At 45.2% G+C, this 20,192-nt stretch overlaps 1 protein-coding gene across 3 annotated transcripts in view; it reads left to right on the forward strand.

The window, feature by feature from the left end:
* Positions 1 to 20,192, forward strand: part of ELAVL1 (ELAV like RNA binding protein 1) — a 41,796-nt gene that overhangs the window by 13,238 nt on the left and 8,366 nt on the right. For all 3 annotated transcript variants that reach the window (XM_017739458.1, XM_017739471.1, XM_017739467.1), the window contains exons 3-5: positions 13,723 to 13,826; positions 14,609 to 14,762; positions 17,881 to 18,106. In XM_017739458.1, the coding sequence (XP_017594947.1) occupies positions 13,723 to 13,826; positions 14,609 to 14,762; positions 17,881 to 18,106 (484 nt within the window). The remainder of the gene's footprint in view (positions 1 to 13,722; positions 13,827 to 14,608; positions 14,763 to 17,880; positions 18,107 to 20,192) is intronic.

Below are 20,192 nucleotides of genomic sequence, written 5' to 3' on the forward strand. Positions count from 1 at the left end.
CTGGGCCCCTCTGGGTTTGCTCAGTTTCTTGCAGCACAGATTCTGATGGCTCATTGTGTCAGGATCTCTGACTGTGCACAGCACAGATGCTTCTGCTCAATAGCTCTAAGTTTTCAAAGACAGCCTGGTCATCTTTAGCCTGCTGTCCATGCAGCTGTACACAGGGTGTTAGTCCTTCTGGACCAAATGCTGAAGCTGAAAGTTAGTCTGTCATGACTGTTTTAGTTTCTCTGTCTTCCCCTTACTCTGCTGAAGTATTGGTACTTTCAAACCTGGCTGTCCTAAAGCTCTGAAAAGGTTGAGTTAAACTGCTTTTTGTGGAATTATTCAAAAATAAAAAGCTGCCAAACTCACATGCAATGGCAGCACATGGTAGTATTAAAAATACTATTCCTGCTTATTGGAATAATTGTGTGAGCTGTAGGGTGCTCCCCACCCAGCTGTGATACCATATGTAACTGTCCTCGGAGTGCAAGGGAAAAGAATTCAGCAAAACTACCACAAAGCTGTGTTGGGGGAGTTTAAGCTGGATATTAGGAAGAGGTTCTTCCTCCAGAGGATGGTCGGGCACTGCCCAGGCTCCCCAGGGAATGGTCCCGGCCCCGAGGCTGCCAGAGCTGCAGGAGCGTTCTCAGGGATGCCCAGGCTGGGATTGTTGGGGTGTCTTTGCAGGGCCAGGGGTCGGAAGGGCCCCAAAAGGATCATCAGTTCAACTCAGAATATTCTATTCTAGGATCCTATGAACCTTTTTCCCCATGTGTTTATGGTCACAGACTTCTGTGGGATCTGTTTATTGCTCCTGACACTGTATCCCTGCTCTGAGTCCCTGGTGACAGGTTGCTGTGCACACCTCGCTCTGTGAGGGTTCCTTCTGACAGTGATGGATTTTGTAAAGGAGGCATCCAACTTCCTGAGGTTTTCTGTTCCTTCCCTCACACCACCTGTACTGCCTGAGCAGGGAATGTTTTCCCTCTGGTGCTCATGACTTTCTACTCTAGGAAGTGTAGGATATGATCCTTCACACTGTTCCAAAGGCTCTGTCTGTAAATGTCAGCTCCCCAAACGTGACCCCCTCTGTGCAGAGGCTGGGAGGGAGATGTGGGCTTCCTCTGCACCCTCTGCATTTGCTTGTGTCAGTGTGAGTTCTGGTGGAGCTTGCTGAGGTCAAACTCTGTGATCAGCAGCTGTTGGGGCAAAGGGATCTCTCCACTGCTGCTGGAAAATGTGGAGCAGAAATGATATTTTGGGGTGACTTGCTAAGGTTGTATGCAGGAATCTGGGGTCCATCTCAAACATTGCTATCGTGGTGGCTCACTCTCTGCAGGTATGCCTGGGGCATGTTGCTTACAGGACCAAAAGAAGTCACTTTCATATAGTTGTAATTCCTCAGGAAAGGATATAAAACTTTACCCTTTCTATGCCTTTTTCTTTTCACGGTGTCTTCTCTGGAAGACTCACTCTCAGAAATTATGCAGCAAAAAAAGAAATGAATGTCCTTGTCCATGTGAGCTTTCCAAGCAGAAAGGAGAGGAGGCTTTTACTGCCCAGCTGTCAGGTGCTGCAGGGTGGTGAGTAGCTCAAGTTCACGTGGCAGGGCAACCACTCATTTCACCAGTGCAGTGAACTCAGTCTAGAAACAGAATTCTGAAGTGTTCTTGTTTGTGGAAAATACTTAAGTATTCTCTTTGGCTGAAATAGTTTCCTTTTGCATGAAATTGTTTATGTAGTTTTGCTGTTAACTGTGGAATTCAAATACATTGTTACATCTGGATTTTTTTTTTCTAGCTCTTTAATCACATTTGGTGGTTCTTTAAATGTGCATTCAAGAATGCCTTGTGGCAATGGTTAACTTAACTAGAAGTGCAAATGGTTTGCAGACAAATTGCCCAAACACTGAAAATGTGAACACCAGCTTTGCTAGCTCCACTTAATTCCCTTTGTCATAAAGGTGACCACATAAACTGCCTCGGAGGTAGTAACTGAGTTCTAGCAAGGGTATAGGAATACAGTTAACCTAAGTCAGAGAATCCTGGAATATCCTGAGCTGGAGGGACCCTCAGGGATCATCAGTGCAGCCCCTGGCCCTGCACAGACACCCCAACAACCCCAGCCTGGGCATCCCTGAGAGCGCTGTCCAAACGCTCCTGCAGCTCTGGCAGCCTCGGGGCCGGGCCCATTGCCTGGGGAGCCTGGGCAGTGCCCAGCAGGCTCGGGGGGAAGAACCTTTCCCTGAGCTCCATGCCCAGCCCTGACCCAGCTCCAGCCGTTCCCTGGGCTCCTGTCCCTGTCCCAGAGCAGAGCTCAGCCCCTGCCCCTCCGCCTCCCCTCGGGAGGAGCTGCAGCCCCCAGGAGCCTCCCCTCAGTCTCCTCTGCTGCAGCTAAACGAGCCAAGTCCCCTCAGCTGCTCCTCAGACCCTTCCCCATCTTTCTGGCCCTAAAGGTTGCCTGGGTTCTTTCAGAGGGATCAGAGCACAGCCAGGAGCAGCAGCTGCGGCAGCAGTTCTCGGGCTCTGCTTCTCAATGTTTGGGGCATGTCTGGGGTTGTCAGTGGATTTCTGGTACCCCTCTGATGACCCAGAGTGCCGGCTGCTGTCAGGACGGGATAGCTGCACAACACCTGGGCTCGGAGCAGGTTGCTCTGAGCTTTGTCAGGTGTACTTGATCAAAGGATGTTAGGGTTTTTGTTCTGGTTGACCCCTGCTTGGGGAGAGTCAAGCACTTGTTTAGCTGTTGCTTAGGCCAGGCCTATGTACCAGTCTGGCCTAGAGCACAGCTCCCAGAGCCCTGTGAGCAGGCAGAGCAGGGCAGGGACTGGGCACTCTGCTGTGTTCAGCCCATGTGCACTCAGGGCTGCTGTGGCCTCCAGCTGTTGTGGCAGCACCTATTCCTGGAACAGCAGAGGCCTTGGCCAAAGAAAAGCTGCCTTGACTGAAAAGGATGGTGGAGCTGTGCAGGGAGTGCCTGGGGCCTCTCACTCAGGCTGGGCGGATGTCTTCCTAGTGCTGCAAGTGAGGAGGACCTTTGTCACCGGGTGAGGAGCCTGTGGGTGAATTGAAAACCAGTCCTCGAGGTTGGGAATCATCAGCACAAGGTGCAGCTGGAGGGGAGTCACTAGTGAAGGACCCAAGGGTTTGACATCAGGGCCAAATCTGTTAGAAAGGTGAACTGGCCAATGGTTCCGACTGCACCCTCGGTGTGTGCACAGTTGGACCGGTTTGGCCAAATTTAGAAATATATCCTCTGAGAGAAGGCACAACCACCCCTCCCCCACCAGGTTCGGGAAAAATAAATTTTCCTCAAAGGAAAGTGAAAGAGGTAAAAGCTATTTATTTAACAAACGCACGAGAAACGGAAAATAATGTTAAATAATAAAAATCTCTCACTGTGGAGAAAAAACCTGGGAAAGTGTTAGAGTCCTCCCTTTGGTCCCCTTGGAGCTGGGGCTTGGCCCAGGGCCAGGCCCTCTGTGCTCAGTGGAGAGTCCTCCCGATGTGCTCTGATATTGAAGCAGTCCAGCAGAAAAGGGAGAAACTCTGAAATTCCAGGAAAGAAAAAAAAAACTCTCAGTCTCACTCCGGAGAAATAGAAGCTGAACCACTGGACAAAAAACTGACTCCGGGAGCAGCCAGCCGGGTGCTTCCTCCCTCCCCTGCCACAGCTGGGAAAAAGAAGTTGCTATCTCAGTGTGACCTTGAAAAAGCTGCAAACTGCTTTGAAAAAGTTTTGCTCAGTTTTCCCTTCCCCCTCTTTCCTTCCCCTGCTCAGTTTAGAGGTATAGAAAGGCACAAAGTTAATTTCTTGGCATAGGGCAGCGATATGGGGTACACATCCTAAAGTCACCCCAAGGCAACAGTGGTGTCAGAGTGGGAGCAGTGGCTGGGGGCCCAGGTGGTGCTGCCACTCAGAGGGACCCTGAGAGTGTTCTCTGAGAGCCTTGAGGCAGGGCTGGCACAACAGGCAGTGGCTCCCTGCTCTTTTGGGGTCATGGGTATCCTTCTGCTCCGTCTGGATATGGAAAGGGTTAAATATATCCCTCCTTACAGTACAAAAGTCATAAAGGCCAAGAGAGCTGTACAGGCCATTCATGGCTCTGCTTCCTTTGCTTTTCTTTTCCCTCATCAAGCCATACAAATGAGCCATGTAGCAACATCTTTGGTTGTGTTCTGATATTTCTCAGCATGTCTTTAGTGGGAGTTATTGTTCCACATATTACAATACTTTCATTCTCTTCCAGTGGAGCAGCTGCGTTTCTGCAGAGTAAAAGTTGGGTTCAGCTCAGCCTATGATTGGGGTGACTGAGCACTTGCTGAGGTTTTGTACTGTAATGTTTGCAGCTAAAGAAGTGCCATTATTTGAAAGCTGAAGTTTCTTCCTCAAGAGATGGAAGAAGTGAATTTTTGAGCCCTCAGCATCTTGAACAGTCAGATTTTTGTTCCAACAACTGTCCAGATTTTTGTTCCAAATTCTGTCCAATTTAAAGAAATGAGATCTTGCAGTAAGAGGCGTTTTCCCCCCAGACTCCCTCCAAAAAAACAGCTTGTGGTATTTCTGCACAGTTTTGGGCCTGGTGTTTTCTGTGTTCGCTTTACAAATCCTTTTCACTTCACAGAATCTCGGATGCTGGCAATTCATCTGGAAAAGGAGCCCTGGAGCAACTGAAATTGAATCTCAATAGAGAAATATTCTGGAACTGAGAGAAAGGAAAAATAAAAAGAGAACATATAGAAATTATAATTATGCAGAGAGGCTTTGTGAAATGAAATTAATTACTAAAAAACCCCACCCTTTTGTTTTCAGGATTTAAAGCTGTTACTCTTATGGTTGAAGTTTTGCAATATTGTGGAGATGGTGAGATCCCTGTGAGCTCTCTGAACCAGGGTTGACAACAGACTTGTGTCAAGTTAGCTTTGTAGCTTTTGACTTTTTCCCAAAGAGGTGTCTGTTTGAGTTGCTTGTATTCATCTTTGTTTCAAGGCAAATACCACTGATTTTGCATAAGAAGGAGAGGGCGCTTTATTTGTAATTTATAATGTTTTGCTGAGCTGTTTGAAGGTCAGGCTTTTCAAACTGGCTAAATGTGCTTTTGCCCTTGAGACTCTATAAATGAGACTCTAAATGGTTCAGCCATGAACAGAAAGAGAGTTGTGTCCTAAAGCTGGGGAAGCAGTGAGGACACATTCTGGATTGGAAAACCATTATCAATATAACTAGATATTTTCTTTGTTTCCTTGCTAGTTCCTTTCTGTTGCCATCAAGTGTCTGTTCAGTAGGATGTGCTGATTTGAAGCCACGAGCAGAAGCAGGAAGTGGCTTGGTGAGCAGTCTGGGTCTTAATCACAGGAACCGCAACAAAGCTGGGTTCAGGTCCTGTAGAAGGAAGATCCTGAGCTGCTGCACGGACTGACCACAAAGGGTGAAACATCCTGGAAATGCTTCAATATAAACCTAAACTTTCAGCTTTGTACTCAGTGTAGGTGGTGTGTGGTGCGGCAGTGGCTGGTGCAGTGCTGGTCTGACTGACCCAGCCCTCCAGCAGCACAGTGCTTGCCTCGATTCTCTCTAGGTTAGGCACAGCCCCGGGCTGTTTGGCTATGCTGAGCTTCCCCCCCAGCCTGACACAGACAGCACTGTGTGGGGTTTCTGGTGCTGTCTTGGTGTTTCAGTGACTAATGATAATTTTGGGCGGTATTTATGACTTAACTGGAGATGAGGCAGGTGAAAGTATTTGAGAATGATTAATTGTTGCTTCAACAAATTCTTTAGGTAAACAAAAAAGTACTTGCTTCCATTTCCCAAAATCTGCGTAGGAGACAGCAGAATATTTTTGGCAGGTAAGGTAAAAGTGAAGTTTACAATTATCTGCTTCAGTACCTGCACTGAAGCTCCTGTACTCAGTTCTGTCTCCAGTAGTGTGTTTTCTGTGACTCATTGTGGTCACCACAGCACAAATGGTTGTGTCAGAGACACAGCAGCTGCTCAGTGTTACAGGTGGGGTGGGTGAGAGGACATCGCTGAACTGTGGGCTAGGGGACTGGATAGGAGAAAAGTTTAGGTTCAAACTGGGTTTTAGCTTCAGCTTCCTGTGTTTCCAGAGTAGCTGAGATGCATCATCTATACCATTAAAGAAGGATTGAGTGCAAGGCTGGAGCCCTTCTGCTCTGGAGCCAGGCTGGGAGAGCTGGGGGTGCTCACCTGGAGAGGAGAAGGCTCCAGGGAGAGCTCCGAGCCCCTTGCAGGGCCTAAAGGGGCTCCAGGAGAGCTGCCGCGGGCCTGGGGACAAGGCATGGAGGGCCAGGAGCCAGGGAATGGCTTCCCAGTGCTGCCCTGGCCCAGGGGGCCCAGAGCGGCTGGGGCTGCCCCTGGATCCCTGGCAGTGCCCAAGGCCAGGCTGGACATTGGGGCTTGGAGCAGCCTGGGACAGTGGAAGGTGTCCCGGCCCATGGCAGGGGGTTGAATGAAATTGTCTCTCAGGTCCCTTCCAAACCCAAACCATTCCATAATTTCCTGTCTTTTAAAAAACATACTATGAATTATGTGCTAGAAGTTACTCTATTTATTACTGTCTGTGTTGTGATGGTGGAATTTGATCAGCATAGACATGGAATGGAAAATCATGCCCTTCAACTGTTAGTTTTGAAAATTGGTGATTAGATACTTCAGATGTTTGTTCACATCCAAAAATGTGTTTTGACAGAAATCCTTCATGAAGCTGCTTGCTTTTTCTTGTAAGGACACCTTGCAGTATGAAAAAAAAACTGCCAAGGATGTAACAAATAGCAAGTGCTTGTCTCCAGAGTCAAGTCAAGCAGCACCTGGAGAACATGTCAGGTTCTGAAACTGTCATTTTAGAACATTAAAATGAAAAAGTGGTTAAAATTATCATGTGGAGCAGATTTAATGTTTGGCTGAAGGATATCAGGAGGAGCTAGAAACCAGCATCATCTCCCTATACCAGCAGACAAAAAATGACAGAAGAAATCTTGTGGAAACCTGTGGAAATGAGTTTTCACACAAAAACAGACTGAGGAAGGGCGTGCTTCCAAATTGTGTGATAGAATAAATAGTCCACTGAACATTGGCAGAGTCTTTGTTCCAAGCTGAGTAGCAGTTTTGGTAGTTCCAGGCTTTGATTTAAGGACTCACTAGACCTCAAAATTTAGAAATAGTTCCATCAATGGGAGAAAATCCCAAGAGGCAGAAGAAAAGTGAGATTCTTTACTTTTGCTAAACCTTTCTTTAGTATTCAGTTCTGTTCCATTCCTCCTTAGCTGGAAGGTGCATCCAGGCTGTCAATAGAAAAAGACCTTGTGCTGTGGAACTGAAAGAACCTGAGGTTGGCATAGCGTTGAGTTCCTTGGGGATCATAGGATGGGGCAGTTCCAAGGGGCACTAGTCCAGCTTCCTGCTCAGAGCAGACTCAGCTGTGAGGTCAGACCAGGTCCCTAAGGCTCTGTCCTATAGGGGAACTTCCATGTACTCCAGTCTCCTGAGCATCTTGGTGGTCTTTTCCTGTGCTTAGTCCAGTTTATCAATGTCTTTCTTGTGTTGGGGGATGTCAAAAATTGGATGCAGTACTCAAGGTGTGGTCTAGTGAGTGTTGAGTAATGGGGGATGATCTCCTTTCTTCTGTCTTCTGGCTGTACAGGATGCTGTTACCCTTCTCCCTTGGGACATTGCTGGCTCATGCTCCATACCCTGATTCCCAGCTCATTTTCCATAGAAGAGTCTCTGTCCACTAAGTGGCCAGTCTGTTGTTGCCAGGGTGTCTTCCTCCCCACAATCAGGACTCTGCATCTGTCCTTGCTCAGGACCTCATTCCGTGAGGTGCTTGTTGGCTTGTCCCCTGTGGCAGCCCGACCCTTCAGTCTATGACAGGTTCTTCCCAACCTGGTGTCATCTCCAGTCTTGGTGAGAGCACACTCCCATCACCTCCTCCATGACATGGATCACGAGGTAAACTGCAGGTCCCAGCAGAGATCCTTGCAAACTCCACTAGTTCCAGGCATGGAGGTAGAATGTGTGGGGGGGTGTGTGTGTGTTTTTGTCTCCTTTTGAAGATGGATTTGGTGCTTACGTTCCTTCTTCCAATTTCCTGATCATTCAAAGATGAAACGGTTTTGGCAGGGACATGAGCCTGGTGTCTCAGCACCCTGACAACGAGCCCATTTCGTCCCCCCATGGGTTTGACTGGGACCAGTTCACTCAACCAGTTAGTCCCTGGCTCAGTCTTCATCCACTGGCCCTTCTCTGGGAGCTTTCTGAAGTGCTGAGGCCTGTTAGACTCTGCTGGTGAAGTGAGGCACAGAAAGCATCGTGTGCCCCTTTGCTCAGATCACATGTTAAATCTGCTCCCACACTTCCAGCCTTGTGCTGCTGGAACAGCAATAGAACATTTTCTTGTTACCCTTGATATTACTGTTTTGTTTCTTTGCATTCTTTTCAAGTCTGAACTGCAGTTGAGCTCTGCCATTCCTCAGACAGAGTGGACAGTGTTTCCGAATTCCTCTTTTTGTAGCTGTCACTTCTTCCATCTCCTGTGCTCTCTGTTTCTCTTGGAGCTCTGCCACGGGCTCCCTGCTCAGCCAGGCTTCCCTGCTCACACATCTGCCTGTCTTCCTGGCTGTTAGGAAACAGAGGATGCTGTATGTGTTCTGTGACTCGCTTGGGAGTTAGGGTACAGCCTCTTGATCACCTACTCTGCCAGTCCTACCTTGCTGCACTTCTCCATTGTCATAACACTTTTTGGGAAGTTTGATGCCGGATGATCACGTTTTTCTCCGGGCTGATGTGATCATGTAGCCCTGCCTGTACAACAGTGTAACTGTGCTAAAGAAGCCCACACAGGGCACATCTGAGCACTTGAATCTGTTCTTATGCTCAGAAAGTCACTGCTTTGAATTCTGCTGATGCCTCGTATTTTACGTGGTACTTCTCATTCACGCGTATTTAGGCTCTCTGGTTATCACTCTCACAGCACAGTTTGTAAAGCCAAACAAAAACCTCAAACCCAGCTCACGTCCTCCAAAAACCAATTCCCAGTTCAGAAAACAAGTTCTAAACTAAATTGCCGTCGTGCTGAGGTGCGCTGATGTAACAGGAGCCAGGTTTGATTTTGGGGTTTCTTATGAAGGACAGGATGGGGAGGATCTGAGTTGGCTGCTCTCAGTGAAGTGCTCAGGTGTGTATCAGACTCCTTGGTGGAGCTGGAGTTGTCAGCAGTGGGCTGAGAATAAGGAAGGAGCTGGTGACTGAAGCTGTGTCTCGGGAGCTGGGAAAGGAAGCGGAGACATGGACAGAAACCCAAGTGATGCACGGAAGGAAAACCAGTGCCCTCTCTCCTGAAAGGGCCTTTTATCATGGAAACAAAACTTGATTCTTTCTGCTGAAGGACTGTAGTATTTTGCTTAAAACTAGGTTTTATAGTTACTTTGTTAATTATTCATCCAGATAAGGGCCTACTTGTTGCTCTTTTTTAGCTTTTCCTCTTGAGTAAATTTGCATTTGTGTATATGCAAACTTCTAATAATATTTTTTAATTCCTATCCACTAAAATGTTTTGAAAACTGTTACAGCACCAATTTCCTTTGCACTGCAGGTTTCTATAGCAGGTTGGGAACATCAGGAGAAAGCAAAAAACTTCTCTCCTTGCCTGGGATAAACACTTGACAGGAGTCATAATGCTGTGTAAATGTCAGTTCCTTATATATTTCCTGGCATCCCTAGTAGAGAGGTAGACTGTACTGTTCTGGAGTAAAACTATTAAGCAAAGAGCATTACTGCACAGGTGGAAATGCCTCCTGCAGTGACAGGACTGTTGTGTGTTGGTCCAGCCTGTGTAGAGATGAACACTGGGCACTGAGTGGGAGGAGATGGCTGAGGCTGATGCTCTTGGGTATTTTAGAGCAAGGAGAATTAATATATGCTGTCAATTTTGCATGGGTTGGGTTTTTCTAGCACTTAAGGACTATAAGGTCATGTTATACTAATGTAGTTTAAAGGCGGTAAGTACAAACTACGAGGGAAGGTCTGCATTCTAGGTTATTGTAGAGAAATACAAGTAATTGATAGTGTCTTACCTATTGTCACGTAAAAGTTAATGGGACTGTAATATTTGGGTTCAGTACAAACTTACTGTCAGATGTCTAGAGGGAATATGAAAATGTCTGACCTTTGTGATCCTGCCACTTTCACAGCCTTCTTTTTTTAATCTGTGTTTGAGTAAACCCCATTATGTCCCTGCCCCCTCACTTCCCAGGACATTCAAACTGTTGGATAAGAAATAGTCATTGAGCAACTGGAAGTGGAAAAGGTGCAGAATTTTGCTCCGACAAAAACAGTAAAGAAGGCCAAGAGGATACAGTCACTGAGGGTACTTTGGGGACAGACACTTGGAAGGAAAAACCTATGTAAGGTCTAGGATAGGACTTGTACAGGAACAAGTGGACACTGAATTTGCAGACTTGAGTTTGGAAAAGGAGAGCATTGGCTGGAGGCTGTAGAATGTGCTTTCAGTCAGAATGCTTGGGACAAAAATCAGAACTGCTTTTAACGTGGACTTGTGTGTGTGTTAGGGCACAGTTTCTGTTTCCAGGGACTGGACCCAGCTCTCGTGCCTTTTACTCTTGGGTGTCCATGAGTGCTGTTACTTAGGTTTGGTTTTATCCTGTAGGTAAGTAACTTAAAATTCCTTGTCACTGATCTCAAATGGTGCATAAACACATAGCCTGTGTGATGCTTTGGAAGGAAACAAAGGAGTGTGGGCAGCAGGAAAGGGGGCTATTCTGTCCCTCCACTCTGGTGAGATCCCATCTGCAGAGCTGTCTCCAGCCTTGGGGACCCCAACACAAGACAGACATGGAGCTGCTGGAATGAGTCCAGGGAAGGCCATGGAGATGGTCTGAAGGCTGGAGCCCCTCTGCTCTGGAGCCAGGCTGGGAGAGCTGGGGGTGCTCACCTGGAGAGGAGAAGGCTCCAGGGAGAGCTCCGAGCCCCTTGCAGGGCCTAAAGGGGCTCCAGGAGAGCTGCAGAGGGACTGGGGACAAGGGCTGGAGGGCCAGGAGCCAGGGAATGGCTTCCCAGTGCCAGAGGGCAGGGCTGGATGGGATCTTGGGCAGGAATTGTTCCCTGGGAGGGTGGGCAGGCCCTGGCCCAGGGTGCCCAGAGCAGCTGGGGCTGCCCCTGGATCCCTGGCAGTGTCCAAGGCCAGGCTGGACATTGGGGCTTGGGAGAGTGGAAGGTGTCCCGGCCCATGGCAGGGAGTGGAATGAAATTGTCTCTCAGGTCCCTTCCAAACCCAAACCATTCCATGATCTACAATGTTGTGCCTGCTATGTTCTCTGGGAATTTGTTGCAAGGGACTGGGGAAGGATACTCATTGTACTGAAAACAGCATAATAAATTTATATGAGTGGAACCCTGCTCTTCTTCATCTATCAGGAAAATAGTCCCCCAGTTCTCCCCAGTGCAGCATCCATCCAGGAAGTGAGAGTCCTGACTGCCAGGGCTCACTGTGGGTCACAATTGGAGGGATTAGTCTTGTTTGGAGTATATTTCCCTGGTCTTTAAGGGCCCATTTCCATAAGTTTTTTTAGGACCTGGTTCTGTTCGGTAGTTTGCCGGAATATTCATGTTTATGTGACTTTTGGGACAGACTGAAAATACCCATAAAGCAGCTGTTGCTCTGAGCCTTCAGAGCAGAGCTGGACCTGTGAGTGATGTTGGATCCTTCCCATCCTTGCAAGAGGGAAAGTCATTGCCAATGTCCACCTGGTATTTTTTCCATCTTAGACTTACTTTTGTTTTCTTAGTCAGACCCTGAAGAAATAAGGTAGGGTCCAGGTGCTAAACATTTTTCTAATTGTTCAATTATTCATTTTCTTAATCAGAGGTAAATAATCTCAGTAGGTAAGTGGGTATGAACCAAGCATATTTGATCTAAACGATTTACCATCTTTGACTGATAAAACAAAATGAATGTTATAAAGAAATCACAAAAACCATGCTGTGGGTACATGTAAGAACCATTGATCAGAATTTCGCACATGTCACCTGTAGGTCTCCAAAGGATGGCATTAAATCCTGCTTGACTGGCACAGAGCAGTTTGCCATGTGCTGTGTCTGGTATCATGAGGGGCTGATGGGAGCTGCTTTAACACCAGGTCTCTAAGGGAGCCGGATGTTGTTTCTGTGTGAGATCTGCCTTCTCTAAGAGTTTTAGCAGACAGCAGAAATTACCTGTGGGTGTTTATACAAAGGGTCTGTCTGTTAGACAACAGACTCTGACGTTGCCTGGGTTCAGCTGAGTTACTGCTGGATTAGGTTTCACGAGGAAGCAGCCAAAGGCAGAGGCCGTGCCAGGAGCTGGTGCAGTTCTGCAGTCAGTCTGTTGGCATGAAAACACTGAGGGTTATTTGGGGTTTCCTTCCATTCCCTAGTGGATTTTATACTTGCAATCTCGATGTCTCAGCATTCTTTTTTTCAGTATCTGGAGTTAATCTGCAGTTCTCTTGCAGCCCTTCTCCTCATTTCCTCTGATGTTTGTGCCAGGATACCATCATTTGACACCTGTGTCTGTATTTGGTGTTCCGAAATGTCTGGAAAGCATAAGGAAACTTCTTGTCAGCTAAGACCATTGCAGAGCCAAGCAGTGTGATTAAAAAAGGGCTATTTCACCACAGAATCCTTTATCATAACAGTTAGTTTTGTCTTCCATTGTTAGGCTTGAGGACACTAGAACTTAATAACTTAAAAGTAGTGTATTGTTAGAGGAAAATAGCACATTTTCCTATGCATGCTTACGATTTTCTTTAGAAAATCCCACAGATCTGACAGAGACAAGGAGAAGTTGGCTGAAAGAGGTGTGTCTTGGGTTGAATTGCAGTTGGTTTATTGCTCTGAGACAGTCTTGAATGTATTTTAGTTATTTTTAGGCCTACATTGATAAGAGCCTCTAATTGTTGGGAAATTGCAACCCAAAATGATCTTAGTATGTAATGTTATAACTGGTAGTAGCAATTGTGGAGATTGGAGATACAAGCAGAACAAGTAAGTATCCAAATAAATATACTTTTCCTTAAATATATTAAGGATTTTTATTATTAATATCAAATTCTTCCTGTAAGAGTTAAGAGTAAACTTAGATAAAGTGATAGTACATGAATTGTCTGCCTTAAAGAGAATTTTTTGCTCTTCACTATGATGCTGTGTTTGGGAAACTTGCTGCTTGTTAGCTGTATTAATGAAGGATTGGAAACTTCTTTTTCCCTCTTGCCCGCAGGGGTGGAGGTTGGAATAGCCAAAAAAATCACGAGGCTCTTCATTTCTTACCTGGCAGTTCATCCGTTGACATTTTCTCACTTTCTGTTCTCTATCCACAAGAGTTTGTACTGATGAACTTGGTTAAGTGATTGCCTTTGTCCCACACCCATGAATTTTGCAAGAGTGATCAGAGTTGGTGTTTTAGTCTTAAATTTCTTGCTGTTGATGTGTGCTCTGTCCAATGCCTGCTGTCTGTGAAGGCAGAGGGATATCCAGAGTGGAAATAAAAGACCTCCAAGTTATTTATGAGGTGTTCCAGCCTTGGGAAACCGCCTTGGCTTACTGAAATATTTGCTGTGTGGACTATGTATGTTGAGTTCACTTCTTGTTTGCATTTCCTTTCATTTTAGTTTGTGATAACATTCTTTTGTTAGGATTAATTTTAAAAAATGTTCTTCCCTTTAGGACACAGCTTAGGCTATGGCTTTGTGAACTACGTAACTGCAAAAGATGCTGAAAGAGCAATAAACACACTGAATGGCCTCAGACTTCAGTCAAAAACTATCAAGGTAGGAGCTCTTCAGTCTTCTCTGAAAACGGCGTTGTAGTAAACTTCATTCTGATGGTAAGGTTTGTGTGCTCCCAGCTGCAGCAAGCAGGAATCTGGGAGGAGAGTAATGAAGTGTTTTGAAGCAGCTTAGCATTTGAAGATTCCCTTTCTTTATACTCCCACCATTTTTATAGAAGTAGGGGGACCATTCCCAATTGCTGCCAGGCTTTTTAACTCATGCACATCTTGGATGCTTCATAATGTTTATTGTAAATCTTGTTAATACACACGCACTCCTTTCCTTATCCGAAACAACAGCCTGTGCTCTCTGTGTAGGATTCACCCCTACTTGGGTGAGCCTTGCAGCTTTCCCCAGTAGCAGAAATTAGGACAGAAAACTGCATTCTACTCGTGCCATCTTTTTATGAAGCATTAGAAAATCCACTGGCAGGACAAGTTCCTGATGTGAGCTGTGACAGGTCCAGTGTCCGAGTCAGAACTCGGGATTCTTGGCAAAAGTGTTTGCTGGGAGCATTGGTATTGGTCAGCTGCTGTCTCCTTACAGCAATGCTAATATAGTTGGTATCTCTTGGGTAAGCCCAAAATGAATGGACTTACGTAGGGACATGCCCTTTTCCCTGTTGTTTGGTTGATTTTCCCCTACTCTCTCCTGGTTCCATTTTTTTGAACTCCAGTAAAAATGCGTATGTTGGTAGTGGGGGAGTAAATGAAATTGGCTCATGACAATAAATTGATCTTCCCTGTTAATACCCTGAACATGTATTTCTATTTCTTTTAAAGGTGTCCTATGCCCGCCCAAGTTCTGAAGTTATCAAGGATGCTAATTTATATATCAGTGGCTTGCCCCGGTCAATGACACAGAAGGATGTAGAAGATATGTTTTCCCGTTTTGGGCGCATCATCAACTCACGTGTGCTTGTGGATCAAACCACAGGTGAGTTCTGGGGCCCTGGCTGCACAAAACTGGAGTGTACAGCATGTGTTTGGTGTTTTTCTGAGACTAGCAGTACCTAAACTTAAGTAAGTTAGCTTGTGGAAGTCTAATCATGACATCTGGGGTCAACCACTGATAGAATTTTAACAGGATATCCATGTTCGGTGACTTTTTTAAAACACAGAATGACTCATGCTGCCTCTTTGCCAGCTTACAGCCCAAACCTTGGACCATACTAAAATAGGATTATTGTCATTTTTATCAGTTACTGATTTGCCAAATCTACTTTCTTGCTCTGACACTTGCTGTCACTGCAGTGCACTGTGTTTCTGGGCCATGTGTGTAACCTGGAGTGCTGACCTTACCTTGACTTTACACGCATGCAGCTCTTATGCACAGGTCAATTCCAGGCCATAGTTACAGATTTAAAGCAAAACAAAAATGTGTTTTGTCTTTTGTACCAGCCTGGAACTCACTCACTCAATTTTCTCATATTTTAAACCATTTGAGATGTCTTACAGGCCTCTGTGGTTACTGCTAAGCAAAGGAATTAATTTCATACACTTAGTACTGCCCTGAAAATTCTAAATGTATTTTGCATATTGAAAAAAAAAAAAAAGAGAGGGGAGAAGTTACTTAGTTAGGCACTTGGCTCAGGGGAAACCAAAGTTAAGGTTTTCTTTATGATGGTAATTCTGACTCTGTGTTACAATGTATTTTCAGTTTTAATTTCTTACCCCATTATTTCAGACAGTATAACTGCAGTCTGGCTTATCCTGTCACCCAGGTGTTCTGTGGTTTTACCAGTAGCCCATATGTCATGTATTAATCTGGAGAGAGCTTTTACAAATACACTTTTCATTGATTATGCATGTCCTGTATTAGAAGACAATCTAATTCTAGCAATTCCGCATTTAACGTTTATAACTGGGATGTGCATTCATACACATCAGTTCAGAAGCAGCTTTCCTGCTCTGTGAGGAATCTGCTGTGGTTTGGAGTGGGCCACCAGCAGCTCCTGGTGGGCTCAGTCTGAGTGCAGGCTGAGGTCTGCAGGGCTGTGTCCCCATCAGAGCCAGCTCCTGGTGCAGGCACCACTTGCAAGTATTTGGTCAGATGGTGCTGCAAATGTGACTGTGCATCAGAGCAACCTGAGGTGACTTTGTGAGATCTGGGGACTGACATGGCAGACACTCCATGGTTGAGTGAGGAAAATCCCATCCTGCCTTTCCTGGAGAAAATTATTTGTTTTGCTCAGCTCCAGTACCTGCATGGTTCTGTCTCTAGAGCTGGTTATCCAGGGCACAGCTGTAATGAGAAACAAGAAAAAGACTTGTGGAGCACAGCAAACATATTAATGCAAGTGTCCAAATTAGTCATCCCTCTCTGTCAGTCTGTGGGGTCTGGAGAGCATCTGGATTTGACAGAGCTGTAAAATGAGATGACAGAAGTCATACAAATAAAATCTCCCCAAGAATAATACAGTTTTCATGTGTGTGCTGAGGCCTGATGCTGTGTAATTCAGCTCAGAATACAGCCTGCTTCCCATAGCCTTAACAATGCATTGACTGGAGAGTGGCTTCTGTTACACCTCACAGTTCATGCCTGCAGAGCCTGGGCTTGCTGTCCCACCAGGAGTGTAGCTGTGCCTTGGCTTTAAGCCTGCCTTTCATATCTTGGTCTACTCCCACTTAAGACCTGTTTTAATTTGTACTCAGCTGTACCTTCTCACAGAGGTGGTGCTCCAGCTTTTGAAAATTATTCTGTTTAAAAATACACTTTCTACAATATTTATATTTTAAGTGAATGCTTTGAGAAGCACTAGGATGAGCAGCATGAAAGTGGAGGAGTCACAGTAAGCAGAGCTCTAGGATGGGCCTTGCTGAGTTCTTAGTGGTGCTGCTACTCCGGGCCTTCCCAGGCTGGGACATACCGTTCCCCCTGGCACGGGAGGCTGATCTCAGTGGTACCTGAGCACATAGTGCTGTCAGCTCTACTCTGGTGAGCCCGTCTGGTGTTATTTATCAAAATGCAAACACACCTTGCTTGCTGCAGGCCCAGGTTTTGACATGTTGCATTTCCTTCTGTGGAACAGAGAAAATGATCCTCAACTGTTAATCAACAACCTTGTGATTTATGATAAGCTTAACTTCTGTATCTGGCTTTGAAGATGGTCCTGGGTGGATGTGAAGAAAACATGAAAGTATCTGATATGTCCCTTTCTGAAACAGAGCTAGTGAAGACCTACATTTAGTCTGGCCACATTATCTGCTTTGGGATGGCATTTAAACAAAATGTGCCCTATTAGCTTCACTGTGATAAACCGTATTTTCAGCCTAAGGTCAAGTCACAGATGAGAAGCAAGGGGAGGAGAGGAGAGCTCAAAGGGAATAACTTGTACCTCAGACAGAAGGATAACAGCATCCAGGGCCTGGGACTAGGGAAAAATATGCAAATGTTTAACACTGTGACATTGGTTCAGTTCAGCTACCAAGAGGTAATTCTTCATTGATTTTAATGAATAAAAATAATGTATGTGCCAGCTGGAAATAACGTATGTGGTGCAGGTGAAACTGTGATCTCCCCATAAAAAAGGTGAAAGTCCTTTATTCTAGTCAGACATTTGTTCCCTCATCTCTGAACCTGAGTTTGTTTGCAGCATGGAAAAATGAAAACATTTGCAAAAATTAAGTTCTGTGTTTGCAGATGCTTTTTAGTGATAAAAGTAATTGAAACTGAGGGGTTTTTAAACAACTGGAATTAATTCTTTTTTTTTACTTAATTTGAAATGTTGAGTTTTTTGTGAATGGAAATGTCAGTTGGTGATGAATACCATGGAATTCTACCATGTATTTTTTTAAGCGTTTAGTCACTGTGGTTGTTATAGCTGAAATGAGTATGCTAATTTGTCTTTGGTTTCTTAATTTTGTACTTTATGCTTCAGCTGCTGAAGAAATGTAAATGTAGAGAACTTGAAAGCTGTGACCATAGAAATACTGAACTTTTTTTGGGTTTTGTTTTCAAAGTTATTTTGAGTTTATCCTGAACTTCAATTTTTTATTTTTGTTGTTGTTTTTGTTTTTTTGTTTGTTTTTTTTTTTATTGGTTTGGTTACAAGGTTTGTCCAGAGGGGTCGCATTTATCCGGTTTGACAAAAGGTCAGAAGCAGAAGAGGCAATTACAAATTTCAATGGTCACAAACCCCCAGGTTCCTCCGAGCCCATTACAGTGAAGTTTGCAGCCAACCCTAACCAGAACAAAAATGTGGCACTGTTGTCGCAGCTGTGTCATTCACCAGCTAGACGGTTTGGAGGGCCAGTGCATCACCAGGCGCAGAGATTCAGGTAGGTTAGGAAGAATAAATGCATTTAAGGCTGTGCTCCTGTTCCCGTGTCCGTCTGGGGAGCTGCGGCCCCACAGCTGGGCAGTTATACCTTCATTGCAGCATGTGTGAATGAATACATAGTGCACTTTGTGTTCTGCAGTGTTATGTAAATAAACTGTTGCATTAAAATATGATTAAAGTAAAATCTTACTTGTAACATTTATATTGAAGTTAGTATGTAAAGGTACCTGCACTCTGGTGTCTGTTTCCACTACTGGGCTACAGTGAGGGGACAGCAGCAGCAGGTTCCAGGTGGGTGTTGGTAGGTGCCTGTCTCAACAGATCCCCATTCTGTGGTCTGCATATCTGAACACAGATAGAATTTGGCAACTTAATTAAAGCTCTGAATCGTTGGTTCCAGCAGGGAGGTGTTACAATAAGAGAGGAAAACCTTATTTCTGACGAGGAGGTTTTGTGGGATTCCTGCCTGCATTGCAAACTGTGCAGGGTTCTGCCTTCCTTCGAGGCCTCATGACTTCACTGGTGAGAATATTGAGTAGTTGCAGCATCCCGTCTGCTTCCAGGGCTGTGGAAGACACTGTGCTTTGCCATAGAAAATTGCTTTGGTTGCTTTGAGTATAAATTGCTTGAATTGGAAATGCCTTGGGTTCTCATGGAGGAAGCTGATGGTTGGAGGGTGCTCTGGAAAATGCTCTATATTGACTGTCTTGCAGAGAAGCAATGGGCTTTGAGATGATGTATGTTTCTGAGAGCAGTGGTTCCCTGTTGAGAATTTACTCTTTTTTTGTTTTATTTTTCTCCTGTGAGGGATCCAATGAGCTCAGTAAAATTGGACTACAGTCTTAGCCAGCTTTTAGCTGTGCTGCTGTTCCAGTGTCGCTGTCACCTGCCCATAGTCCTGTAGCTCAGCATTTCAAGCACAGCTCTGTGTAATGGGTCTCCAGAGAAAATTGGCGGTTTGTAGTCAGCTGTGGTTTTATACTGAGAGTGGTTAAACAGTTTGCCCAGGGAGACAGTGAAGTTTCCATCCTTGGAGATGCTGAAACCTGGCTGGAATTGATACCAAAAGGGTTAATCCAATTTCTACTGTGCCTGTGTAGTTTTAGCAGGAAACAGGGTATCCAGGATCTGCTTTCTCAGCAAGGGTGGTTGGAAGATAAGGGGAAGACATCTGGCTTAGGAATGCAGCCACGGCTAAAACAAGGACTGAACCTGGGAAGCTGGGGAGGGCTTTATGGTAATAAGCAAAACATGCCCGTGGTGACTGTGTATGAGCAACACACTTGTAGAAGATCATGTGCATGCAAGGTGGAGTTATCCCCCGTGCAACCAGGTCTATAATGAATAGTGCCCTTCTTAATGCTGTATTGGTGTTAAGGAGTTTTATTTTGACCGGTTTTCAGTGAGTTTTGGTGACAGGATGAGCCTAAGCAACCTGTTCCAGGTGCCCTGCTTTGGGCAGGGGGATTTATTAGAGGATTTCCAGTGGTCTCTGCCAGCCTCAGTTGTCCTCCAGTTCTCTTCAGCTGTAGCCCAGGGAAGTTTAGCTCAGGCAGCTCCTCGTTTCCCTGAAGCAGACACCCAGATCTCCACACCAAACCTTCTGAGCCATGCCAAGGAATGAAATTCTGCATTGTTTGCATTTAGGTGAATTATTAAAAAACTCTACCTATCTGCCCTTTGTCTCAGCCAGGGCTTCAGTGTGTCCTGGTCCTAGTAAAATCTTGAGACTTATGGCTCATTTCTTCATTCTTAACATTCTTAATTTAATTGGACATTTTCATCATTCTTCCCTCTAAAATTTATGCCAGGATCAAAATGCATCAGAATAAGCAGTGTAAATAATATTCACATTCACAATTAAGAGACCAAATACCTTTAATTCAAACCTATAATGATCACTCAGGAACAATAAAAATGATTAATGTATTTATGTTAATTGTTGCTGGTGAAACTAAATTTTAATAACCAGTTTGTTCATTTTTCTCTTACTGTAGCATTTAGAGCAGCATTAATGTCAAATTTGTGTGCGTTTTGTAGAATCACAGACTGGTTTGGGTTGGAAGGGACCTTAAAGCTCCTCC

Source organism: Corvus brachyrhynchos, unplaced genomic scaffold (assembly GCF_000691975.1).
Source record: "Corvus brachyrhynchos isolate BGI_N302 unplaced genomic scaffold, ASM69197v1 scaffold130, whole genome shotgun sequence".
Lineage (NCBI taxonomy): Eukaryota > Metazoa > Chordata > Aves > Passeriformes > Corvidae > Corvus > Corvus brachyrhynchos.